Genomic DNA, 20,340 nt, shown 5'->3' on the forward strand with positions numbered 1-20,340 from the left:
ACCGCAGCGGTCGCGTCACCGCCGAGGGGGCGGACCCGGGAAGGCTTTCGGGGTCACGGAGGCTGCTGCTGAGCCGGCCCTCTCGGCCAGCCCCGGCATCGGCTCTCAGTCTCCCGCTTTGCGTTTCTCTCCCGGCTGCATCCCGACGAAGATGGCAACCGATGGGCTGCATGAGAACGAGACGCTGGCGTCGCTGAAGAGCGAGGCCGAGAGCCTCAAGGGCAAACTGGAGGAGGAGCGGGCAAAGCTGCATGACGTGGAGCGTGAGTGCGAGCTGGAGGGTGGATGGGGAGCTCTCGTGGGCCCGACCTTCAGAGGGGCTGGAGGACCCGCGTGGGACCTGTTCCACCGCCCGGGGTGGGAGGATGCTGAGCCCCTCCCAGGGGGCGGGTGGAAAGGCGCAGCCAGCAGGTGTGCTGGGGCGGGACCGCTCCTTGGGACTCTGCCCCCCGTTGGGTCCTCTCTCCGCGCGGATATGAGGCTCTCTTCCCCGAGTCTCCACTGACCGTGGGGGGCAGGGAGCCTGATGGCGGAGGGAAGCGGAGACGCCTTCTCATCCAGCATTCAGCTTGCGGCAGGCTCTTTAAAAAGCCTTTGGTGGATGCCGCGTTTGACATAAAAGGGCCAGCGCGGTGTAAATAAATGTACCAGCATGCCCTCATCCCGGTTCAGAGCAGGGCCTCTCAGAGCAGAGAGGGGTGGTCGTCTGCAGAACTCAGAGAGGGGACCAGGCTTGGGCACCTGCCCACCCTCAATTGCTGAGCAAGACTTGTCAGCCAGCACCCACACACACACACACACAAACACACACAACCCGTACACACTTATGTGCGTTGTCCCCGCCTTCCCAATTTGATCACAGCCTTTGGAGAAGGGAACTGGGGTTCAGTGTGGGGCCTTTAAAATTCATTTTCCTTGAATCTTGCTGGAAGTACATAACCCTGCTTGTGGCCTTGCCAGCGGCCTTCTCTTGTTTGAAGGGCAGCGTGCTCTTGGGAGATTTTGAAATGTGTCCAGGTGTAATTAGTTAAATTTTGAGTTGTTTTTCTGGTAACAAGATCAGGTGTGCTGCAACTGCTTGGTGCTTTGAGGGACCCAGGCCTTTCCACACCTTCAACCATTGGCATTTACCCAGTGACTCCAAAATGACTGCCATTGCTCCAAACTTTGCCTCTGTATCCAAAGCGGGAAGAAGGCAGAATGTGAGCCCTGGGCTCTTTTCCTTCTTAGGGAGAAAGCAAAATTTCTCCCAGAATCCCTCTCTTCCCAAGATTTCTATTTGTACTTCATTGGCCAGCATTAGGCCATGTGGCCCCTGCCAGGGAGTCTGGATAAAGGGGACCCAGGCTAAGCACATTGCCACCCCAAAGTTGAGGAGAAGTGGGGAGTAGGTGTCAGGGGCATGACATGGGGTCTGTCCCTTCCCTTTTCAGAACCTTGTAGGCTGCAGATGGTGATGTTGCCTCAAGCTTTTTACTGCCTCGACTTCTCCATTTGACAGATGGAGACATTTCTTAGCCCTGTAACTTGTGCGTTCATTTTGAAGTCCCACACAGGTGGCCCTCGTGACATGAGCCCCTCACTCTAGCACAGCCCCGTCCCCTGCCCAGGGGGGAATCTTGCCTCCCATCCTTGTTTCTTAGAGTCCCACTCTGACCATAGTGTCTCCTGCATCCATAGGAGCCCTGGCTCCCCCTGGACCCCTCAGCCCTGTCCTGTCTTCCATCCCTTCCCTGGCATCAGCACAGATACTTTGATCAACTTCCAAAAGTCTTGGCAAGGGGCCATGACTCTGTCCGGTCCTCCTGCCTCCTCCTCAGCCCTGAATGGCCAAACAGCACCCCTTTCTCCTGCTGCTGAGCTCCTGAGGCTGCTGAGGAGGAGGCACCAGGACGCCTCTGTGGCTAGTGCCTAAGTCACCCTGCAGTGTCTTCAGACAGCTCTCTGCCCTAGCAATTGCCATTCACTTACCATTCTGTGACATTCTGTCCCTCTTACTTCCTCCCCCCACAGAAAATGGAAGGTAGAAAGCTGGCCCCTGAGTGTATAGATCCAACCCCCCTTGCACACCTGATCCATCCTGTCTAGGGTCAGCCTCTTCCCATCCCTAGTCTTAGGAACCCCCCCACACACACACCTCATCTTTAGTTTTTCCTACACACACACACACACACACACACACACACACACACACACCTCTTTCATTCACAGTTTTCCAGCCCCTGGTACGTCAGGCTCTGGCAGCAACACCCCCTTCCCCCCACCGCCCCCCCCCCACAGTAAACATCAAAAAATGTTCCCTCAGAGGGCTTTGATCCAAAGCTGGGAGTCAGGCATCCAATAGGTAAAATAAGTGCTACACTAGATATGTACTCTGGATAGACGGGAGGGGTAAGAAAGAGGGAAATGAGCTATGGAGGAGCTCAGAAATCTCACAGAGACTGTGACCCAGGGTGGTTCCTTTGAATGTAGATTCCTTACTTGTGTAAAGGATAGACCGTCACGGGGAAGGGAGTTTGAAAACAAAGCTGTGGCGGTTTGGGGGGGGGGGCGTTTGGTGTAGTTGGTCCAAGCTGAAGTAGGGCAGTGTGTTTGCTGTGCCAGAGGGAAGCCAGGGCCCTTTGGAGAGGCATACAAGAGACAGGGTAGGAAGTGGGGTTCCAGTGGTGAGGTAGACGCAGAGAGGTGTGTGTATGCATGTGAGTATGCGTGTGTGCATAGAGGCCTGGGGTCAGCCTCAGGTTTCCTTGTTCAGGAATGCTGTCCACCTTGCTTTTCAAACAGTCTCTCACTTTCACCTGGAGCTTGCCAAGTAGTCCAGGCTGCCCGGTGACTTCCAGAGGTGACTTCCAGAGGTGACTTCCAGAGGTCCTCCCTTGTCTGTCTCCCCAGCGTTAGCATTACAAACAGGAGCCGCTGTGCCAGCTGTATTTACACTCGGGTCCTGATGTGTATGCCATCACCCAGACCTAGCACTTGGGCTTTTTAAAAGCCTGAGTAAACTGAACCACTGGCATGTGTGGTTTTTAGCTTTTAAAGTGGCTTTTCAAATTTTATTTGTGTGTGTACACTCCCACAAAACACAGAAGGCTGAGTGGGCCTGGTTAAGTCAAATTTATTTTTAAAATCCTCCAATGGGGCCAGTGAGATGGCCCAACAGGTTTGGACCAAGTCTGAGGACCCTAATTATATCCCTAGGACCCGTATGATCGAAGGAGAGACCGACTCCAGTGAGTTATCCTCTGAGGTCCACATGTGACACACACACACACACACACACACACACACACACACATAAAATAAGTAAACAAATGAATGTAATTTTAGAAGAAATTAAACGATGAGTGAAAAATCAATCTGGAGATATAGCTGAGTTGGTGGAGGGCTTGCCTAGAATGCACAAGGCCCTGGGTTCCATTCTCTGCACCCCAGGCAATGCAGGCCTGTAATCTGAGCTCTTGAGAGGCGGAGGCAAAAAGATCAGGTCAGGTTTACCCTCAGCTAAATAGTGAATTTGGGGCCAGCCTGGGCTACATGAGACCCTGTTCAAAAGCAAACAGATATATAAATAAATATTTTAAAGTCAGTGTAACAGATTGAGATGAGACATGGGAGAGGAATGAGCAGTTCCTGAATGAAACTGTCCTCAGTCCCATAACTTGTAACGCTCTCTATTAGGCACCATCCCCCGCCAGATCCTTGACCTGCATGATGTGCCTGAAGTAGCTCACATGGCTTGTGCAACAGGGAGAAGTCTGCTTCAGTTGTACGGCCAGGAGCTTCTGCCACCCTAGCCTCCTGCAGAGTTCTTCTTCCTAGAGCCCCACACCACACCTCGCTCCTCTCTGCTGATAATGAGGGCACCCTTGCTTTGTTTTTTACAATCATGCAGCTACGGCTGGTTTCCTATTTACACCACCGTGCACAGACTTCCACTCTGATAGCTGCTAACTCAGGCAGTCAGAAGTCTAAATGGGTCAGTGGTTCAAGAGGCTCTGAGGAGAGCCATTCCCTCCATCCACAGCCTGAGGACATCATGGTCTCTGCCTACAGTTTCTCCCCTCGGTATCTAGAGGCTCACAGGCCACACTGTTCTGACCACTGCTTCAGACATCACCCTCTCTGACTCACTCCGCTGTCTCATATGAGAAGATCCACCCAGATCACGCTCACATCTCAAAAATGTTACTATCCTCGAATCTGCAAATGCCCCTTTGCTTCATAAGGCGACATCCTCGGTTTCTGAGGCTGTGAACCTCATCAGGAGCCATGGGTCACCTTCTCCAGCCTCAGGCCCAGGTACAAAGAGCATTCTTCTACCCCCATTCTAGTTGAGAATGCATCCAAGTCCCAGGGGGCAGAGGGGTAACACGCAGGCTGGCATTGCCAGAGCAGCTGGAGGAGAGCCAGGGAGGTTTCTGGTGCAGGTTTCTGTGTTTTAGAGAGCAGAGATGTTTTTTGTTACAGTACCAAAATGAGTAAAGACCAAGTACTGGACAGTATGTCCACAGCGGTCTAGTCAGTGCAGAATGCAGGAGGGCTCTGATATGTGGAGATGCTTCGATTTAAGACCCATCTCTTACGTGCTTCTGGAAGGATGGTGTCAAGACAATGGGAGGAAGGAAGACACAGCTCAGAGTTAGAGTGAGGAATGTTCTGGAAGGCAGGCTGACATCCTCAAGTGCTCACAGGTTTACAGCATCCTGGGCTGTGGAAGCTTTATCCAGAATCCCAGCTCCACCGAGGCAGCTACTAATTTTGTTAAAGAACAAAACTGCAAAGGCAAATTTATGTAATTCTTTAGTGTACAAATCCAGACTCCATTTGGGTTAATGACAGGATTTACCATTCAGGGCCATTGACTTTTCTATCTGTTGTAAATGTGCTTTTTGTAAATGGTCTTAGTCTCACGATGTAGTTGGAGCCCTGTACTAATCTGATGGCATGGATTAGGGGGAGATCCGAGCCAAGTGCGGCAATAGCTTTTCCATGTTCTGAGGAAATACAGTCCCAGTACTCAGGCTGAGAGAGAGTCCATGTCTACTGCTCTGCCCTCTGACGCCTGGAGAGAGAGCAGAAAGCCAGTTTGCCTTTCATTTCCTGTCCTCTTCCCTCTGCTGTGCAGTCATAGCGCCAAGCGAGCTCATGGGGGAAGTGCTTCTGACGATCCTCCCAGAATCAGCACTGACTGTGGGGACAGTTAGAGAAAGCGAGCCTGCGGCCCCCAGCTACAGACACGGCTTTTCTTGCCTTCATATGCCTCGTGGCTTGCTTTTATGTTTATAATTGTGTAAGCACTCTTGAGATCGTATTAAATGTATCTGAGGCGCATTTTACATTTTTCCCAGTAGTTCCTCCCGTTACATGTACCAGAAACTATTTTGGGGAGAAAGCTGAGAGACAGGATCTCATGTGTCCCGTTGTGGTCGCTAACTATGCCAGGTAGCTGAGGGTGACCTTGAACTTGTGATCCTGTTGCCTCCACCTCCCAAATGCCAGGATTGCAGGTGTGCGCCCCCCGTGGCCAGTTATTCAGTGTTGCCTGACCGCTGAGAGGCCGCTCTGTCCTGATGGAAGGGTAGTCTCCCAGAGTGAGAGATTATCCCCAAAGTCCCAGCTAGGCAACCCTGATACTTGCATGTCAGGGTGGGCAGCAGAGGCTCATGGCAATCTGCTGCTTCCGTGGGATTGAAAATGGTGTCCCTCCATTATCCTTGTCCTCCTCTGAGAAGTAAGAGAGTCAGTGTGGCTCGGTGGCTGCCCCCCTTGCTGGTGTGGCCAGCCTTGGATCCCAACAACCCTCCTTTGAGATTTCACAGCCCATTTTCACTTCTGTGTTGTCTGTGTTAGTATCTAGGAAGGTTGTGCATCTAAGAAAAAGTGGAGGGAGACTTCTGTAGCTGAAATGGACCCTCGTATTCACCAGATCTCAAGTGCCATGCAGCTGGGACTCACCTTCCGGTGCAGCCCCACCCACCTGGAGCTCAGCACAGGGCCCGCTTACTGAAGGAGCTGCATATGAGCATAGTGTGGCATTCTGATCTAACTTCTCATAACCAGACAGAGGTCAAGCTAAGACCAAGCAGTCTCTTGACTAACCCCATGACCTACTGATCTGACTCCCATATGGGAATCCATGGTTAGGTTGTCTCCCATGCCTCAGTGTCATTGTCCTTGACTTTCCAAAGATTCACAGCCACCTTACATAAAGTTGATCCCACTGTAGAAGGTGCATACCTGTTCTCAAGGGCCGTAGTATGTGTACAGAAAGTCCTCAGCAATTCTGAGTGTTGGCTTCCTTGCCTTTAGAAACAGAACTTTAAAGCTGTCTTCTCAAGCTGTTGTATAAGCCCTCTGCCCAAACCCAATGCAATAAATGGGGGCTTTTGTCCAAATACACCAAAAGTCTTGGTGTGGTGGCACATGTCTGAGTAAGGGAGAGAAGCAGGGAGGAGGGAGGGAGGGAGGGAGGCTCCTACCTGTCTTTTCCTTACCCCAATTCTTATGCCCCCTTTAAATTCAGTCCCTAATGGCATGCATTACCTTTGACAGCCTGCCAGCTACACCACCCTGTGGTCCTCTGACCTCATATGACAACCTGTTAGTCACTGTCACACTATGGAGTGCCTGGTGCCTGGGTGTTGCCCTGTCTGTTAGTTCCAGGCTGTGAGCCCACTAAGATCAGGGACAGCCTTATTCTTGTGCCGAGGTATTGGGTATGGTATTTAACACCTAGTTGAGCACTTCCATCTCCCTCTTTCAGGGCCTCTGAGAAGCTTCTGGTTCTGACTATACTTGTGTATTTTAAGCTGCATGGGCTCCAGCTGGAGACGGTGGAGAACACTCCAGGCACGGGTCAGGAACAGGGTCCTTTAGGCCAGCTTCTAGGCTGGAGCAGGCACATCTTAGAGGAACCACAGGAGTGTGGCACAGCAGGTGCTGTGGTCTCTGCAGAGGGCTCTGCCAGAGAGAGGAGTCCCCTCGCCAGTGCCGTCACTGCGCCACACTGCAGCCAGGGACAGGCACAACAAGATAGATCTGTGTCACTGTGAAGACGGTGAGCCAACAGGCCACTGTCAGTGGACAACAGCTGTTATGGAGGTACAGACATTACAGCACTCCGCTCTCCGTGATGAGTCCTTTGCTGTCCCTGATTCCGTCACATTTTGGGGTTTTGTTTTTGATTTCTGTAGCTGAGAATGCCCGCTGAGAGCCTCTTACATGGATGGTCTCATTCTCTGAAAGCAGACCTCACCCTAAAGCCCAGTGCAGCCTCCTGTTGTCCCTGTGCCCTCGTTTGTGGTTTGGCAAGTGTCCCCTCTGTGCCAGGCGTGCGTAGCTCTCAAGAGGGACTGATAAGGGACAAAGCCTTCAAGAGGAGAGATGGCTGTGTGTGACCAAGACAGGGCTCTTAGTGCCCACAGGTGGCTCAAGCAGAGTACACCGCTGTCTTCCTGAAGCTTATCTGTCAGCCGAATTTCCTAACCAGTTAGCATTCCATACTGATTTAGAAATCAGTATGTTCATCACTTAAAATTAAAAAATGTGTGTGTGTGTGTGTGTGTGTGTGTGTGTGTGTGTGATCCTAGAGGAACAGTCTGTCAGAAGGCAAAGGAGAAATTATTCCTCCCCAGCCCTGCCCCACAAATACATATTTAGCTCATTTCCAAATTTTCTTTTATTTCCTGGTATTTAATTTTTTTGTAATTCTTTAATTCAATGCTTGCAAGATTTGGCAGATAGAAGCAGGATGGAGTGGGCTGGGAGTGAATCTGTGTGGGAAGGGAAGACGTGAAGAGAAAGGATAATTGATAGTTGGGATGTGTTAAAATTGGAGTTATATAACGAGGCCTTTGGTTGGTGAGGCATCTTGTTTTTTCAGAGGGATGTTGAAAAGCTAGGCTTCCTCTAATGCTGAGGCAAGGGGAGCTGCAATAGTATGGGTATGAGGTTTCAATATCAAATATTAAACAAAACTACAGAGATGCTCAGGGGTTAGGAGCACAGATCAGTTCTCAGCACTCTCATAGCAGCTCAGCACCATCTGTAACTCCAACTCCTTGGGATCTGACGCCCTCTTCTGGCCTCTGCAGGCATTGCATACACTTGGTGCACATACATAGATGTAAGCTGACACACATACATATAAAACTAAATAAATCTCTTAAATAGGACATGCTCCCTGTTGGTGGAGGCTTGTGTCAAAGGCCTGTAAGAATTCAGAAAACAGTCTGTTTTTTAACTTTTTCAGTATGTCTTGTGAGGACTGTGTCAGCAGGAGGCTGGTGGTGTGCTGTTGTGGAGTAATCCCTCAGCATTTCAGTTGGTGCTTCAGCCAGAGCACTGAGGAGCACTGACACAGTGTTTTACAATGCACAGGAGCTTTTACCATTGAGGTTTTCTTTTATTTCAGTATCTTTTGTTTGTTTTCTTTGGTGTTATGGGCAGTTTTCCCTCCACCCTGGTCCCACAGCCGCATCAGCCCCAAGTAACACACAGAGATGAAGTATTAGATAAAAAGCCATAGGCTTTATTCATTAACCAGTAAGAGAAACATATATACAGAATAACATATCCCCTCAGTTTGGGTGCCAGGTTCTCACTATAATGCTGGCTGGCTTCAAACTCACAAAAATCCACCGGCCTGGGCCTCAGGGTTGCTGGGATTACAGACATGCACCACCATGCTGAAACAGTTGGGGTTGTCATAGGGACTTCTTTGCACACCTTTGCTCTCTCTCCCAAGAGGTGCTAACAGGGATCGGGCTTTCTTGGAGAAATGACTGATTTCATGGTTGGCATAGTACAAGAACCCTGAGTCAGGAGCTCCCAAAGATAATGAATTGTGGCAGGAAGTCATAGAACCTGCGTGATGGGGCTTCTCCTGGACCACGAGGACAATTTGGACATTGGAGTACAGCACAGAAAAGGCAAGACTGTCACTCAGTAGTAGACAATTTTCCTGGCACACCCAAGGTTGAGTATGTGGCTCAGGAATAGAGTGCTTGCCTGATACAGGCCAGGTCTTAGGCTCATTCCCAGCATGGGGGAAAAGAAGTAATAGAAACTGATTGTGACCTGATGAATACAGTGGAATCCACAGAGACCACACTGATGTCAATAATGAATCATTAGACCATGCTGGAGAACCAGCCAATGGGTGTGGGAAGGAATGATAGGCTTGGGAAAATCACCAGTTGTCAGCCAGCGATGCGGTAACAGCCATTAGTGAGTGGTACCTTGAGGGTGTTGGAGTTGGAGAAGCAGAGGTCTGGAGTTAAAGCTCAGGTGGCACTGTGCTAGCTTCCAGGCATGGGGGCACATGTCTGCCACCCCAGCACTGGGGAAGTGGAGGCGGGAACGTCAGAAATTCAAGGTCACCCTCGGCCACATAGCTAGTTTGAGTCCAGTCTGAGTTAAGTGGAACTCTCAAGAAGCACTCCCCAAAAGTTGGATGAGAAGCACCATATTTATGTAGCCTCAGAACCCATCCCCACATGGCACTTTTTCATGATAGAAGATGGAATTCTAACTGGTGGGCCACCTTCGCCAAGTGGCCAAAGTCACCATCGACAGCAGAGGGACAGATGATAGCATGTGCCTCTAGGAAGTCAGCTCTCACCCTCTGGGGCTCCTGACAAGAGTCCCTGGGCAGAAACTCACCACGAGTGATCCCCAGGCAGGGACTGAAGGGCCCTGAAGGATGCTGGGAGTGACCTAAAGCTCATCTTCACTGTAAAGGGTGTTGCTGGGGTAGCACAGCACAGCAAGGCTTATGGATTAGCTGGCGTTCATTCCTAATCATGTATACTAAATATTATATGTAGTATATGTAATAGTTCTATAAGGTAGCTCTTTGGACTGAGGGGAGGTGCGAACACAAGAAAGGAGGCAGGGAAGATGTCCATGAAGGGCTCAGTTCTCATAGCCCTGTCTTCCAGTTATAGGAAGATGGCTGCCCCATCAGCCCACACCTGCTTCTTTCCATGGAGAAGCAGCTCAACACCCCACTGCCCTGACTGTGGGAACCAGGCCTTCCTTGAGCTATCCCCTCTTCTCCCTGCTTGCAGAAAGGCTCAGGAGTCCAGGGCTATCCTGGCCCAACCCTCACCAACGAGAGTGGTACCCTCACCTGCCTGCCGTGAAGGGGAGTCCCTGAACCCTGCAGACCTCCATCTCCCATCAGCTTCTTCATTTCCTCGCCGTGACTTGACTAGCATCCACCACACCTCTCTAAGCCCATGAACTATTTCTTGGTCTCGGGAAAAGGACACAGGTCCTGGACCCCGAGAGACTGCTGTATGGAGCACTGTCCCGGTATAGTGATGTCATGAGTAGATTCCTTCCAGACTTTCAGGACAGTGTTGATTTCTGTGAACAAGGTTCTTCAGCAACCTCACCTGTGCATTATTTGTTCAGTGTTTGTTCAGTGATTTCTGCAGCTCCCACCATGCCCGGGGCTTTGCTAGGCACAGGGACAGCCCACCATGCCCAGGGCCTTGCTAGGCACAGGGGCAGCCCACCATGCCCAGCCAGGCACAGGGACAGTTAGATGCAGCTTACTGCCAGGCAGCAAGGCACACAGTGTAGGTGGTTTTTATAAAGTCAGCTCCCCTTGTGAGTAGAAAGGGGTAGAGTCTGGGAATGGATGGTTCCTTTGGTAAAGCATTTGCCATGGAAGCACTAAGATCTGAGTTCAGTTCCCAGCCCTCCCATAAAGCTGCCTGGTGAGGCAGCATGTATTTGTTTTGTTTTGTTTTCCTTTTTTATTTATATTTGAAACAAGGTTGTTTTACATGGCAATCCCAGTTCCCTCGCCCTCCCATCCTCCCCTATCACCCCCACCAAACCCCAGTGCATCCCCTTCCCCATGCCTTCCATGGGGAGTCTTCAAAGTCTGTCATATCATTTGGGGCAGGGCCAAGGCCTTTCCCCATGTGTCTAGGCTGAGGGAGTATATCCCTCTATGTGGAATGGGCTCCCAAAGTCCATTCCTGTACTAGAGATAAATACTGATCCACTACCAGAGGCCCAATAGAATGCCCAGTCCTCCTGACACCCACGTTCAGGGGGTCTGGGTCGGTCCTATGCTGGTTTCCCAGCTATCAGACCGGAGTCCATGAGCTCCCCCTTGTTCAGGTCAGCTGATTCTGTGGGTTTCTCTAGCCTGGTCTTGGCCCCTTTGCTCATCACTCCTCCCTCTCTGTGACTGGATTCCAGGAGTTCTGCTCAGTGTTTAGCTCTGGGTGTCTGCTTCTGCTTCCATCAACTACTGGATAAAGGCCCTAGGATGGCATATAAGGTAGTAATCAATCTCATTATTGTGGAAGGGCATTAAAGGTAGCCTCTCACTATTGCTGAGATTGTTAGTTGGGTTCATCCTTGTAGAACTCTAGACATTTCCCTAGATCCAGATTTCTCTTTAAACCTATAATGGCTCCTTCTATTATGGTATCTCTTTTCTTGCTCTCCTCTATTCCCTTTATTCAATCTTCCTGCTTCCTCGTGTCTTCCTCTCCCCTCCTCTTCTCCCCTTCTCTTTCTCCTAACTCTCTCTCCCCTCCTTCCGTGCTCCCAATTTGCACAGGAGATCTTGTCCCTTTCCCCTTCTCCAGGGGACCATGTATGTCTCTCATAGGGTCCTCCTTGTTTCCTAGCTTCTCTAGCTGTATGAATTTTAGGTTGGTGATCCTTTGCTCTATGTCTAAAATCCTATCTGAGTGTCTTTTTGTGAATGGGTTACCTCACTCAGGATGGTTTCTTCTAGTTCCACCCTGCGAATTTCAGGATTCCATTGCATTTTTCCACTGAATAGTACTCAGTTGTGTAAATGTAACACATTTACTCCATCCATTCTTCAGTTGAAGGGCATCTAGCTTGCTTCCAGGTTCTGGCTATTACAAATAATGCTGCTATGAACATAGTTGAATGAATGTGTTGTATGAATGTGCATCTTTTGGGTATATACCTAAGAGTGAAATTGCTGGATTTTGAGGTAGACTAATTCCCATTTTCCTGAGGAACCGCCAAAATGGCTGTAAAAGTTTGCACTCCCACCAGCAGTGGAGGAGTGTTCCCCTTTCTCCACATCCTCTCCAGCATAAACAGTCTTTGGTGTTTTTGATTTTAGCCATTCTGACAGGAATAAGATGGTATCTCAGAGTTGTTTTGATTTGCATTTCCCTGATGGCTAAGGATGTTGAGCACTTTCTTAAGTGTCTTTCAGCCATTTTAGATTCCTCCATTGAGACTTCTCTATTTAGTTCTGTACCCCACTTTTTAATTGGATTAGTTGATGTTTTGATGACTGACTTCTTGAGTTCTTTGTATATTTTGGAGATCAGCTCTCTGTCAGATGTGGGGTTGGTGCATATCTTTTCCCATTCTGTGGGCTGCTGTTTTGTCTTGTTGACTGAGTCGTTTGCCTTACAAAAGCTTCTCATCTTCAAGAGGTCCCATTCATTAGTTGTCGATCTCAGTGTCTGTGCTACTGGTGTTATGTTCAGGAAGCAGTCTCCTGTACCAATTTGTTCAAGGGTCCCTCACATTTTCTCTTCTAAGAGGTTCGGTGTAGGGCAGCATTTGTAACTCCAGTGCTAGGGAGGCAGAGGCCAGCCCACCTAGCCTAATTGGTGACTTCCAGGCCAAGTGATGACCCTGTTTCAAAGAAGTGGGTATTATTCCTGAGGATGACACCTGAGTTGTCTTCTGGAACACACACACACACACACACACACACACTGACTGACTGACTGAAAGGTAAAATCCTCAAGTTCCAGCCTGGCTCCCAGCAAGTTATTTGGGCTTGTATTATCCAAAGAATCTGTGTGAGCCTTGATGTGCACCTGTGACACAGAGACAGGAGCCTCTCTCTGCTGTCAGCTCTGTCCATCTCTTGGGGTCAAGAGAAAAGGCTACATGGTGCTCTAGAAATATGAAGTAGCCTTGTTAGCCTTGCCAAAGAAACACCCTGAGACATAATCACAAAAGAGAGTCCCGTGCTGCCTCTACCCTCTAGCCTTAGAAGAAAGCTTTGCAACTAAAAAGAGGACTCCAGGGAGCCAAAGGCGTCCTGGAACAGCTGGGGCTCACAGCCAGGCCCCGGGGAACAAACGGAACTGATTGTGGCGCTTTGTCCTTGCAGTGCACCAGGTGGCTGAGCGGGTGGAAGCCCTGGGCCAGTTTGTCATGAAGACCAGGAGGACCCTCAAAGGCCACGGAAACAAAGTCCTGTGCATGGACTGGTGCAAAGACAAGCGGAGGATCGTGAGCTCCTCACAGGTACTGCCTGAGGCTAGTGCATCGCACTTGGTGTGAGGCTGAGTATTCCATCCACGCGGCTCAGAGAGAAGGAGCCTTCCTGTCCGCGGCCCCGCCCATCTCTTTATGACTTTGCTTACTCTCAGGGCTTCTCCTCTTTATGACTTTGCTTACTCTCTGGGCTGTGAGTTAATCCGCCCGCAGCGCTGAAGTTGTCTGTCAGGGTTAGAGCCCTCGTCTGGCATTCACTGTGCCTTGGGGTTGGTCAGCAGATGCTCTGGCACTCTGGAGAATGTCACGGACTTGAATTAGTGATGGAAGAAACACTCTAGACTGTACCTGACCCCTTTGATGAAGCATTCAAGATTGTTTCTCCCTAAGCATATCGCAAGGTCTCATTTGTGGGTGAAGCCGTTTTTTAAAAGTCTTTCCCCACTTCAAGGGGGCCATAAATGACTGAGATCCTACTAATGGCTTTTTTTTTTTTTTTTAATATAAGTGTGTTGTTTATGGTTTAGGTTTTTTTTTTTTTTTTTTTTCAGGCTGTCACTGTGTAGTTCTGGCTGGCCTGGAAGTTGCTATATAGACCAGGCTTGTCTTGAACTCAGATCCACCTGCCTCTGCCTCTGCCTCTGCCTCCTGAGTACTGGGATTAGAGGTGTGCGCCACCACAGCCAGTAGTTTATTAATTCTTATTGTGTTAATAAGAAGAAATTTAACATAACTATTTGGAATCTATACTTCTTTGTAGCGTTTATGCAGTTTACTTCTATATCTTAAGTGTTCCCTGTTACATAACACATCACCCCAAACTGAGGTAGAAGATCTAGCTCTGAGGTCCAGCACTTGCCCGACAAGCAAAAAGCCCCGGGTTCCATCCCTAGCACTGAAGTAAATTACTCCCAAATGAAGCAGCCTAGCGTGAGGACATAATGGAGATTCTTACTCCATTATGAGGTTGCTGAAGACATAGGCGTGGCTACAGTTGGCTGACTGTGTGACATCTCTCAGGATGCCTTGCTCATACTACTCCTGGGTGTCTTTGTTTCTTGTCATGTGAACCTTTCCGTAGTTTCTGCTCACAGCTTGGTAGCTGACCTCCCTTATAGCAGGTTTCCCAAGAGACAGGAAGAGCAGCAGAGCAGAATTCTTCTGTGACCTAGCCTTGGAACCAGCATTCTGTTTATCTGTTACATTGTGTTGAGCACTAGACCGTCCCTGATTAAATAAGGAGGGAAACTAACTCTCTTTGTTTAATAATTTTATGGCTATTTCTAGGTTAGATATTGTCTTAGTTAGGTTTCTATTGCTGTGATAAAATCCCAGGACCAGAAGCAACTTGGGGAGGAAAGGGTATTTCAGCTTATGTGTTCCCATCACTGCCTACCATGAAGGAAATGCAAGGCAGGAGCTCAGGACTCAAACCTGGAGGCAGGAACTGAGGCAGGCCATGAAGGATCACTGTTTACTGGCTTGCTCCTAGACCCAGGCCGGCTCCACATCAGAGCTGTTGTCCTTGGTGGTTGTCTCATGGTTCTGGCATCTCCAAAACATTGATTTTTTTTTTTCCATTACAACTAGGCTGCACCTTCACTAGTGGCCTCTTCTGGGCCCTCTTCGGGGCCTATAAAATAATACGGCCACATGGTGGCATGCCTTAACTTCTCTTTTTGACTCTTCAGTCCTGGGCCTTCCATTGCAACCAAGGCTGGACTCTTCCAGCGGCCTCTCCTTCAGGGATCCCAGCCTTGCCACATAGTGCCAGGCCTCAGCTGTTCTCCATGACCCCTTCATGCCTTCAGAACCAGTGCTGCCTGAGTGACTCTTACCCATGACTGAGTTCAGCTGCCAGCATGAGGTACAACCTTTGCTGCCTCAGGACCACAGCCTCCACGTGCTGACCCTGAGGAAATGCTTCGGGGAATGTCTCTTATTAATGGCCACCAGGCATGGTAGCATGTTCCTGCGATACCAATAGTTGAGAGGTAGAGGCAGGAGGATCAGGAGTTCAAGGTTATTCTTGGTTACCTATGAACTTGTCTCAAACAAACAGAAACCTATGAACTGATATATTCTGTACATCAGACTCAGGATCAATAAGGGTTTTCCCACACATCTGTCTCTGGTTCATCTCTTTCAAACAAGGGTCCGTCTTTTCTTAGTAACCTTTATAAGTATGAAACTGTCCGTGTTCTGGGGTGGAGCGATTTCTATTGCTTTTGCAGAGGACCCGGGTTCAGTTCCCATCATCCACTTCAGGTAGCTCTATAAAACCAGCTCCAGGGGATGTAGTGACCTACTTCAGCCTCTATGGAGGCTCACTACGCTCACATGCATACACACACACACACACACACACACACACACACACACACGTAAAAAATAAAAAGAATCTTTGAAAAGAAAATGTATATGCTCTGATAACCTGCCTGCTGTAGGGTCTCTGGATTGGACAAGTATTATTCATTTGCTCTGTAACCTGTAGATCTAGCAGAATACATTGTACTTGCTTTTTATTTTATATCCATAATAAATTTATCACCCATGCATATTAAAAACACCAGAGAGAAGAGCTGAGTTTTGACATCCCTGTTTCAACCATTATCATAATTAAATTTTATTTATTGTTTAGTTTTTTTTTTTCATAGGCAAGGTCTTGCTTTGTAGGCTAAACTGCCCTCATATGTGCCATCCCCCTGCCTCAGCCTCTCAAGTGCTGAGATTGCAGCTACATGTTGCCCAACTTACCATTTCCCTGTGTTTCTGTCTAGTCTTTACTGACATAAAGTGGTTGCTGCTTAGTTATTTGATTTTTAAATCTTTGCAAGCATACCAAGTGTGGGGGATTTCCTGTCACTCACATACCTCCTTTTCAGAGTCTCCTGCTTCCCAGGCTGGCCTCAAAATCACTGTGTTACCTTGGATAACCTTGAACCCTCCTGCCTCCACCCCCCAAATGCTAGAATTACAGGTGTGCACCCCACACCCAGGCTGTGAAGTGCTGAGAATTGAACCTGGGGTTTCCTGCACACCAGGCAAGAACTCTAGTGACTCAGCTACACCCCCGGCCCCTTGTGTGCCACTCATACTGGAGAAGGAAAGGGAGGCAAGGCCACATGGTCACTTCTGAGTATACTCCAGCAGCCCCCTCTGCTCATGAGAGGTAGGGGCAGTGTGGCATGTTGCATGGAGGCTGGAAACACTCAAGATTCTGGGACAATCTATGGGTTACCAGTAACCTTCTCCCATTAACAAAGGGGATTCATCACCCTGATGCGTGGGGATAGGGTTTGGGGGTGGAGGTAAATTCTTCACAGGTATGTGGGTGCCTGGCAAGTACATCAGCTTGTGGGAGACACTTCAGATTGCACAGTGGAGAAGCCGTAGGAAATGGCAGGCAGCGAGGCAGAGGAAGCCACTGAATTGAGTCAGTGTCCCTGTCTACAGTGTGGGCTCTGGGTGCAGAGGACCCGAGTGTGCAGACTCAGAGTGTCTGATGTATTATAAATGGCTGGCTTTCCTAAACCATCCTGTGCATTCTGTTTGTCCATTTAGGCAGAAGTTAGAGCCCAGGGATCTTAAAGGTCTCAATCTATGCACTTTGACCTCAGCCACTCTTACCATTACCCTGACTTTGCCCACCAGGTGTGGAAGAGAAAGGCACTGTCACTTTACCATCAGACCTTGCTTCTGCCCTAAGGTTGTTTCCCAGTCCATCCCCCAGCCTCCTCTACCACCTTTACTTCCAAATGGCTTGAGGGGTTAAAGGTTAGAACCAGGGGATGCATGTGTTTAAGCCCAGCACTCAGAAAGCCAGCAGATCCGAAGTTCAAAGTCATCCCCAGCTACAGGTCAAGGTCTAAGCAACCCAGGCCAGGTGAGACCCTGTCCAACAGGGAAAAAAAAAAAAAGTGTCAAGTGGAGAACTAAGCTGGGAAACCCCCCTTATTCACATGGAAGTGGGAGGGTCTTTGATCATCCTGAATTCCATCAGGACACAGTGCCCTGAGGACTTCTGGGCCATTACAGGTAAGAACATATTGGCAGTTGCCCACTCCTGAACTGTTGTCTCTTCTCTCTCCAGGATGGGAAGGTGATTGTGTGGGATTCCTTCACGACTAACAAGGTGAGGTGTCCCTCCCACCACATCGTGAGCCTCAGGTTCCCAGGCTGCCCTCTAGGACCCCTGTTGCCATGGATACAACAACTCTGCCAGCACCCACACACACCCCCTAGAGGGCCACGACCCCAGACCAGATAGGGTACAGGGAGAGACACCTTGTTAAACTGCCACACTCAGTCGTGTTTTGTAATTTTCTTCTGAGTGATCATGAAAAGAATCAAAATCCTGTGTCTTTCCCCTCTCTACCTCTGGCCCATAGCACTGTAGAATTGAGCACATGACGTCGAGGAAGGAGACTGCAGCGGGATCAGACAGACACACTGTGATGTGGGGCAGGCAGTCTGAGTCCAAGGTGGAAGTGTTCTTGGCACGCACACCTCAGTTAGACCTAAGGTTAGACTGTTTCCATAAGATAAAGACCAAAATTAAATGCAGGTACAGGTGTAGCAGGGCCCACCAGCATCCATACAGGACAGAGCCGTATGCTAAGTGTGAGTGTCAGCATCTGTCTGGGAGGAAAGGCTTGTTTCTCACTGTGGAAAGGGAACCCCAGTGCACGGTCTACTTTATTAAATGAGGGCCATTTTCCAGGGCAGAATCACTAATGGTCAGGCCCCGGCAAATGGTTAAAACAATAAGGAAGCAAACTGTTGCTGTTTCTTACTAGCTGAGATTTGGTTTGTACTGGAAGGCTGAGCCCCCTCGTCAGTGTGAAGCCCACTTTCATCCCTTGTCACTGCCAAGTAAATGGTGACAGACCAGTGGGGACCCCGGTGTTTGTGTTTTGTAAAAGCTCAGATGTTGAGACCTGTGTGGAAGTGCACGTCATTCACTCCTGATTGGTGCTAATATTTCAGGAGCACGCTGTCACCATGCCCTGCACGTGGGTGATGGCATGCGCTTATGCTCCATCGGGATGCGCCATCGCTTGTGGGTAAGTTTTCCAAATGTCCCATTAGCCACAAAATACTGTTTTGTTTTGTATAGGCAAATATTACAAAATCTAAGCAGCCCGAAACAGTTCTGATACAGGCCTGTACTTATTTTTGTGTTTTTTTGCTTTTGAGACAGGGTTTCTCTCTGTAGCCCTGGCTGTCCTGGAACTCACTCTGTAGAGCAAGCTGACCTTGAACTCAGAGATCCCTGTACTTTCTAACCATGAAAAACAATTAAGTGGCCCTTAGAAACAGCTGGCTGAGAGCTGTCCTGAACACTGAAGAACAGTCAGAGGTCCAGGGAGATAGTTCAGTGGGTAAATGGATGTGAGGACCTGAGTTCAGACCCCATCACCCACATGAAAAGCTGGAGAGAGGCCCACAATATGGCTCCAGGAGTACATGAATGTGCTTGCCATGCAAGCTGATGACCTGAGTCCAACCCCGTGATCCCCTGTGCAAGGAGAGAGTTAACTCTTGAAAGTTGACATCTGATTCCACATGTGTTCTGTGGTGCATCACAGACACACACACACACACACACACACACACACACACACACACAAATAACACTTTTTCAATTAAAACCTTTAAATTTACTTATTATTTTGTGCGTATGGTGTTTGCCTGCATGTATGTGTGTGCACCATGTGCATGCTCAGTGTCCACACAGATCAGAAGATGCTCTGGGTCTGAAGTTTCAGGTGATTGTGAGCCAATGTGTAGGTGCTGAGAAATAAACCCAGGTCCTCTGCAAAAGCAACAAGTGCTTCTTTAAAACAAAACAAAAAAATCATTTTTCTAACAGTTTTGTTGATATTTTGCATTTGCTACTTTTTGTTTGTTTAATTTTAAGTATTTGTACAGTTTATGTATCACATGCATACCTGGTGCCCTCAGAGGCCAGAAGAGAGCCAACAACTAGGGTTACAGATGGTTATGAGCTGTCACGTGGGTGCTGGGATTGAACCCAGCTCCTCTGTAAGATCAGCCAAGCTCTTAACCACTGAGCCATCTCTCCAACCATTAGGTCCTTAGCTCCTTTGCTCCTTATGAGCTGATAGGGAACCCTTGCTAATCTCTCAGCTGTGGTAAACATGCAGCAGGTACATAAAGAATGACCTCATTTGGGGGAGGTATAAATATGCACCTTCATCTATGAAGAAGTGAAATACCATGTTTGCATTAGATGGTTCTGCATTTGCTCCCACACACTTGTGTGTGAATCCAAGGGAAGGAATATCCAGTTTCATATTTGTGGGGTTTGTTTTTTTTTTCAGTTTTGACTGTAGATTAGAAGGTCTTGCTGGGTGGTGGTGGCACATGCCTTTAATCCCAGCACTCAGGAGGCAGAGGCAAGTGGATCTCTGTGAGTTCAAAGCTGACCTGGTCTACAAAGTGAGTTCCAGGACCACCAGAGCTAAACAGTGAAACCCTGTCTTGCAAAACAAACACAAAGGTCTTCATAGTCAAAAGGGAGAGGTTTTGATGTAAGACCCTGCTGATGAAAAGCATTTGCAAAGTCAGTATAAATGATGCCTTTCATTCTTCCATGTCAACCTTTGGCTCCTCTGTCTTCTGGGCTAGGGGTCTGGATAATAAGTGTTCCGTGTATCCACTGACGTTTGACAAAAATGAGAACATGGCTGCTAAGAAGAAGTCTGTGGCCATGCACACCAACTACCTGTCAGCCTGCAGCTTCACCAACTCGGACATGCAGGTAAGTGCTCACATGGCCCTGGGGCATGTCCCTTGCAGAGCACATCCGGGAACTGCAGGGTAAGGCATGCCCTGTGTGGTGCAGGCTCCAGAGGTCGTTTCTCCTTGGTCATTGTACCTAATGAAGTCAGAAAGGAGAACCAGGAGTACTGAGGTAGAGTTAAACTCTGGGTGTTTGGTTGGGTGGAGGGCAGAGGGCAGCCTCTAAAGCAGGTGACATAACACTTCACAGCTAGAGAGTGTCATGGCTGTGAACTGCTTGCATCTCTCTGTCTATGTTTTATACCCTTTAATTTTTAAATT

The 20,340-nt window shown here is 48.9% G+C and overlaps 1 protein-coding gene across 1 annotated transcript in view; it reads left to right on the forward strand.

Moving 5' to 3' along the window:
- The window catches only part of Gnb5 (G protein subunit beta 5), a 30,585-nt gene continuing 10,245 nt past the window's right edge, over nucleotides 1-20,340 (forward strand). The window contains exons 1-5 of the mRNA XM_051197957.1: nucleotides 1-263; nucleotides 13,145-13,281; nucleotides 17,345-17,386; nucleotides 18,241-18,317; nucleotides 19,906-20,038. Of these exons, the coding sequence (XP_051053914.1) occupies nucleotides 152-263; nucleotides 13,145-13,281; nucleotides 17,345-17,386; nucleotides 18,241-18,317; nucleotides 19,906-20,038 (501 nt within the window). The 5' untranslated portion in view covers nucleotides 1-151. The remainder of the gene's footprint in view (nucleotides 264-13,144; nucleotides 13,282-17,344; nucleotides 17,387-18,240; nucleotides 18,318-19,905; nucleotides 20,039-20,340) is intronic.

Source organism: Phodopus roborovskii, unplaced genomic scaffold (genome assembly GCF_943737965.1).
Source record: "Phodopus roborovskii unplaced genomic scaffold, PHOROB, whole genome shotgun sequence".
NCBI classification, from domain to species: domain Eukaryota; kingdom Metazoa; phylum Chordata; class Mammalia; order Rodentia; family Cricetidae; genus Phodopus; species Phodopus roborovskii.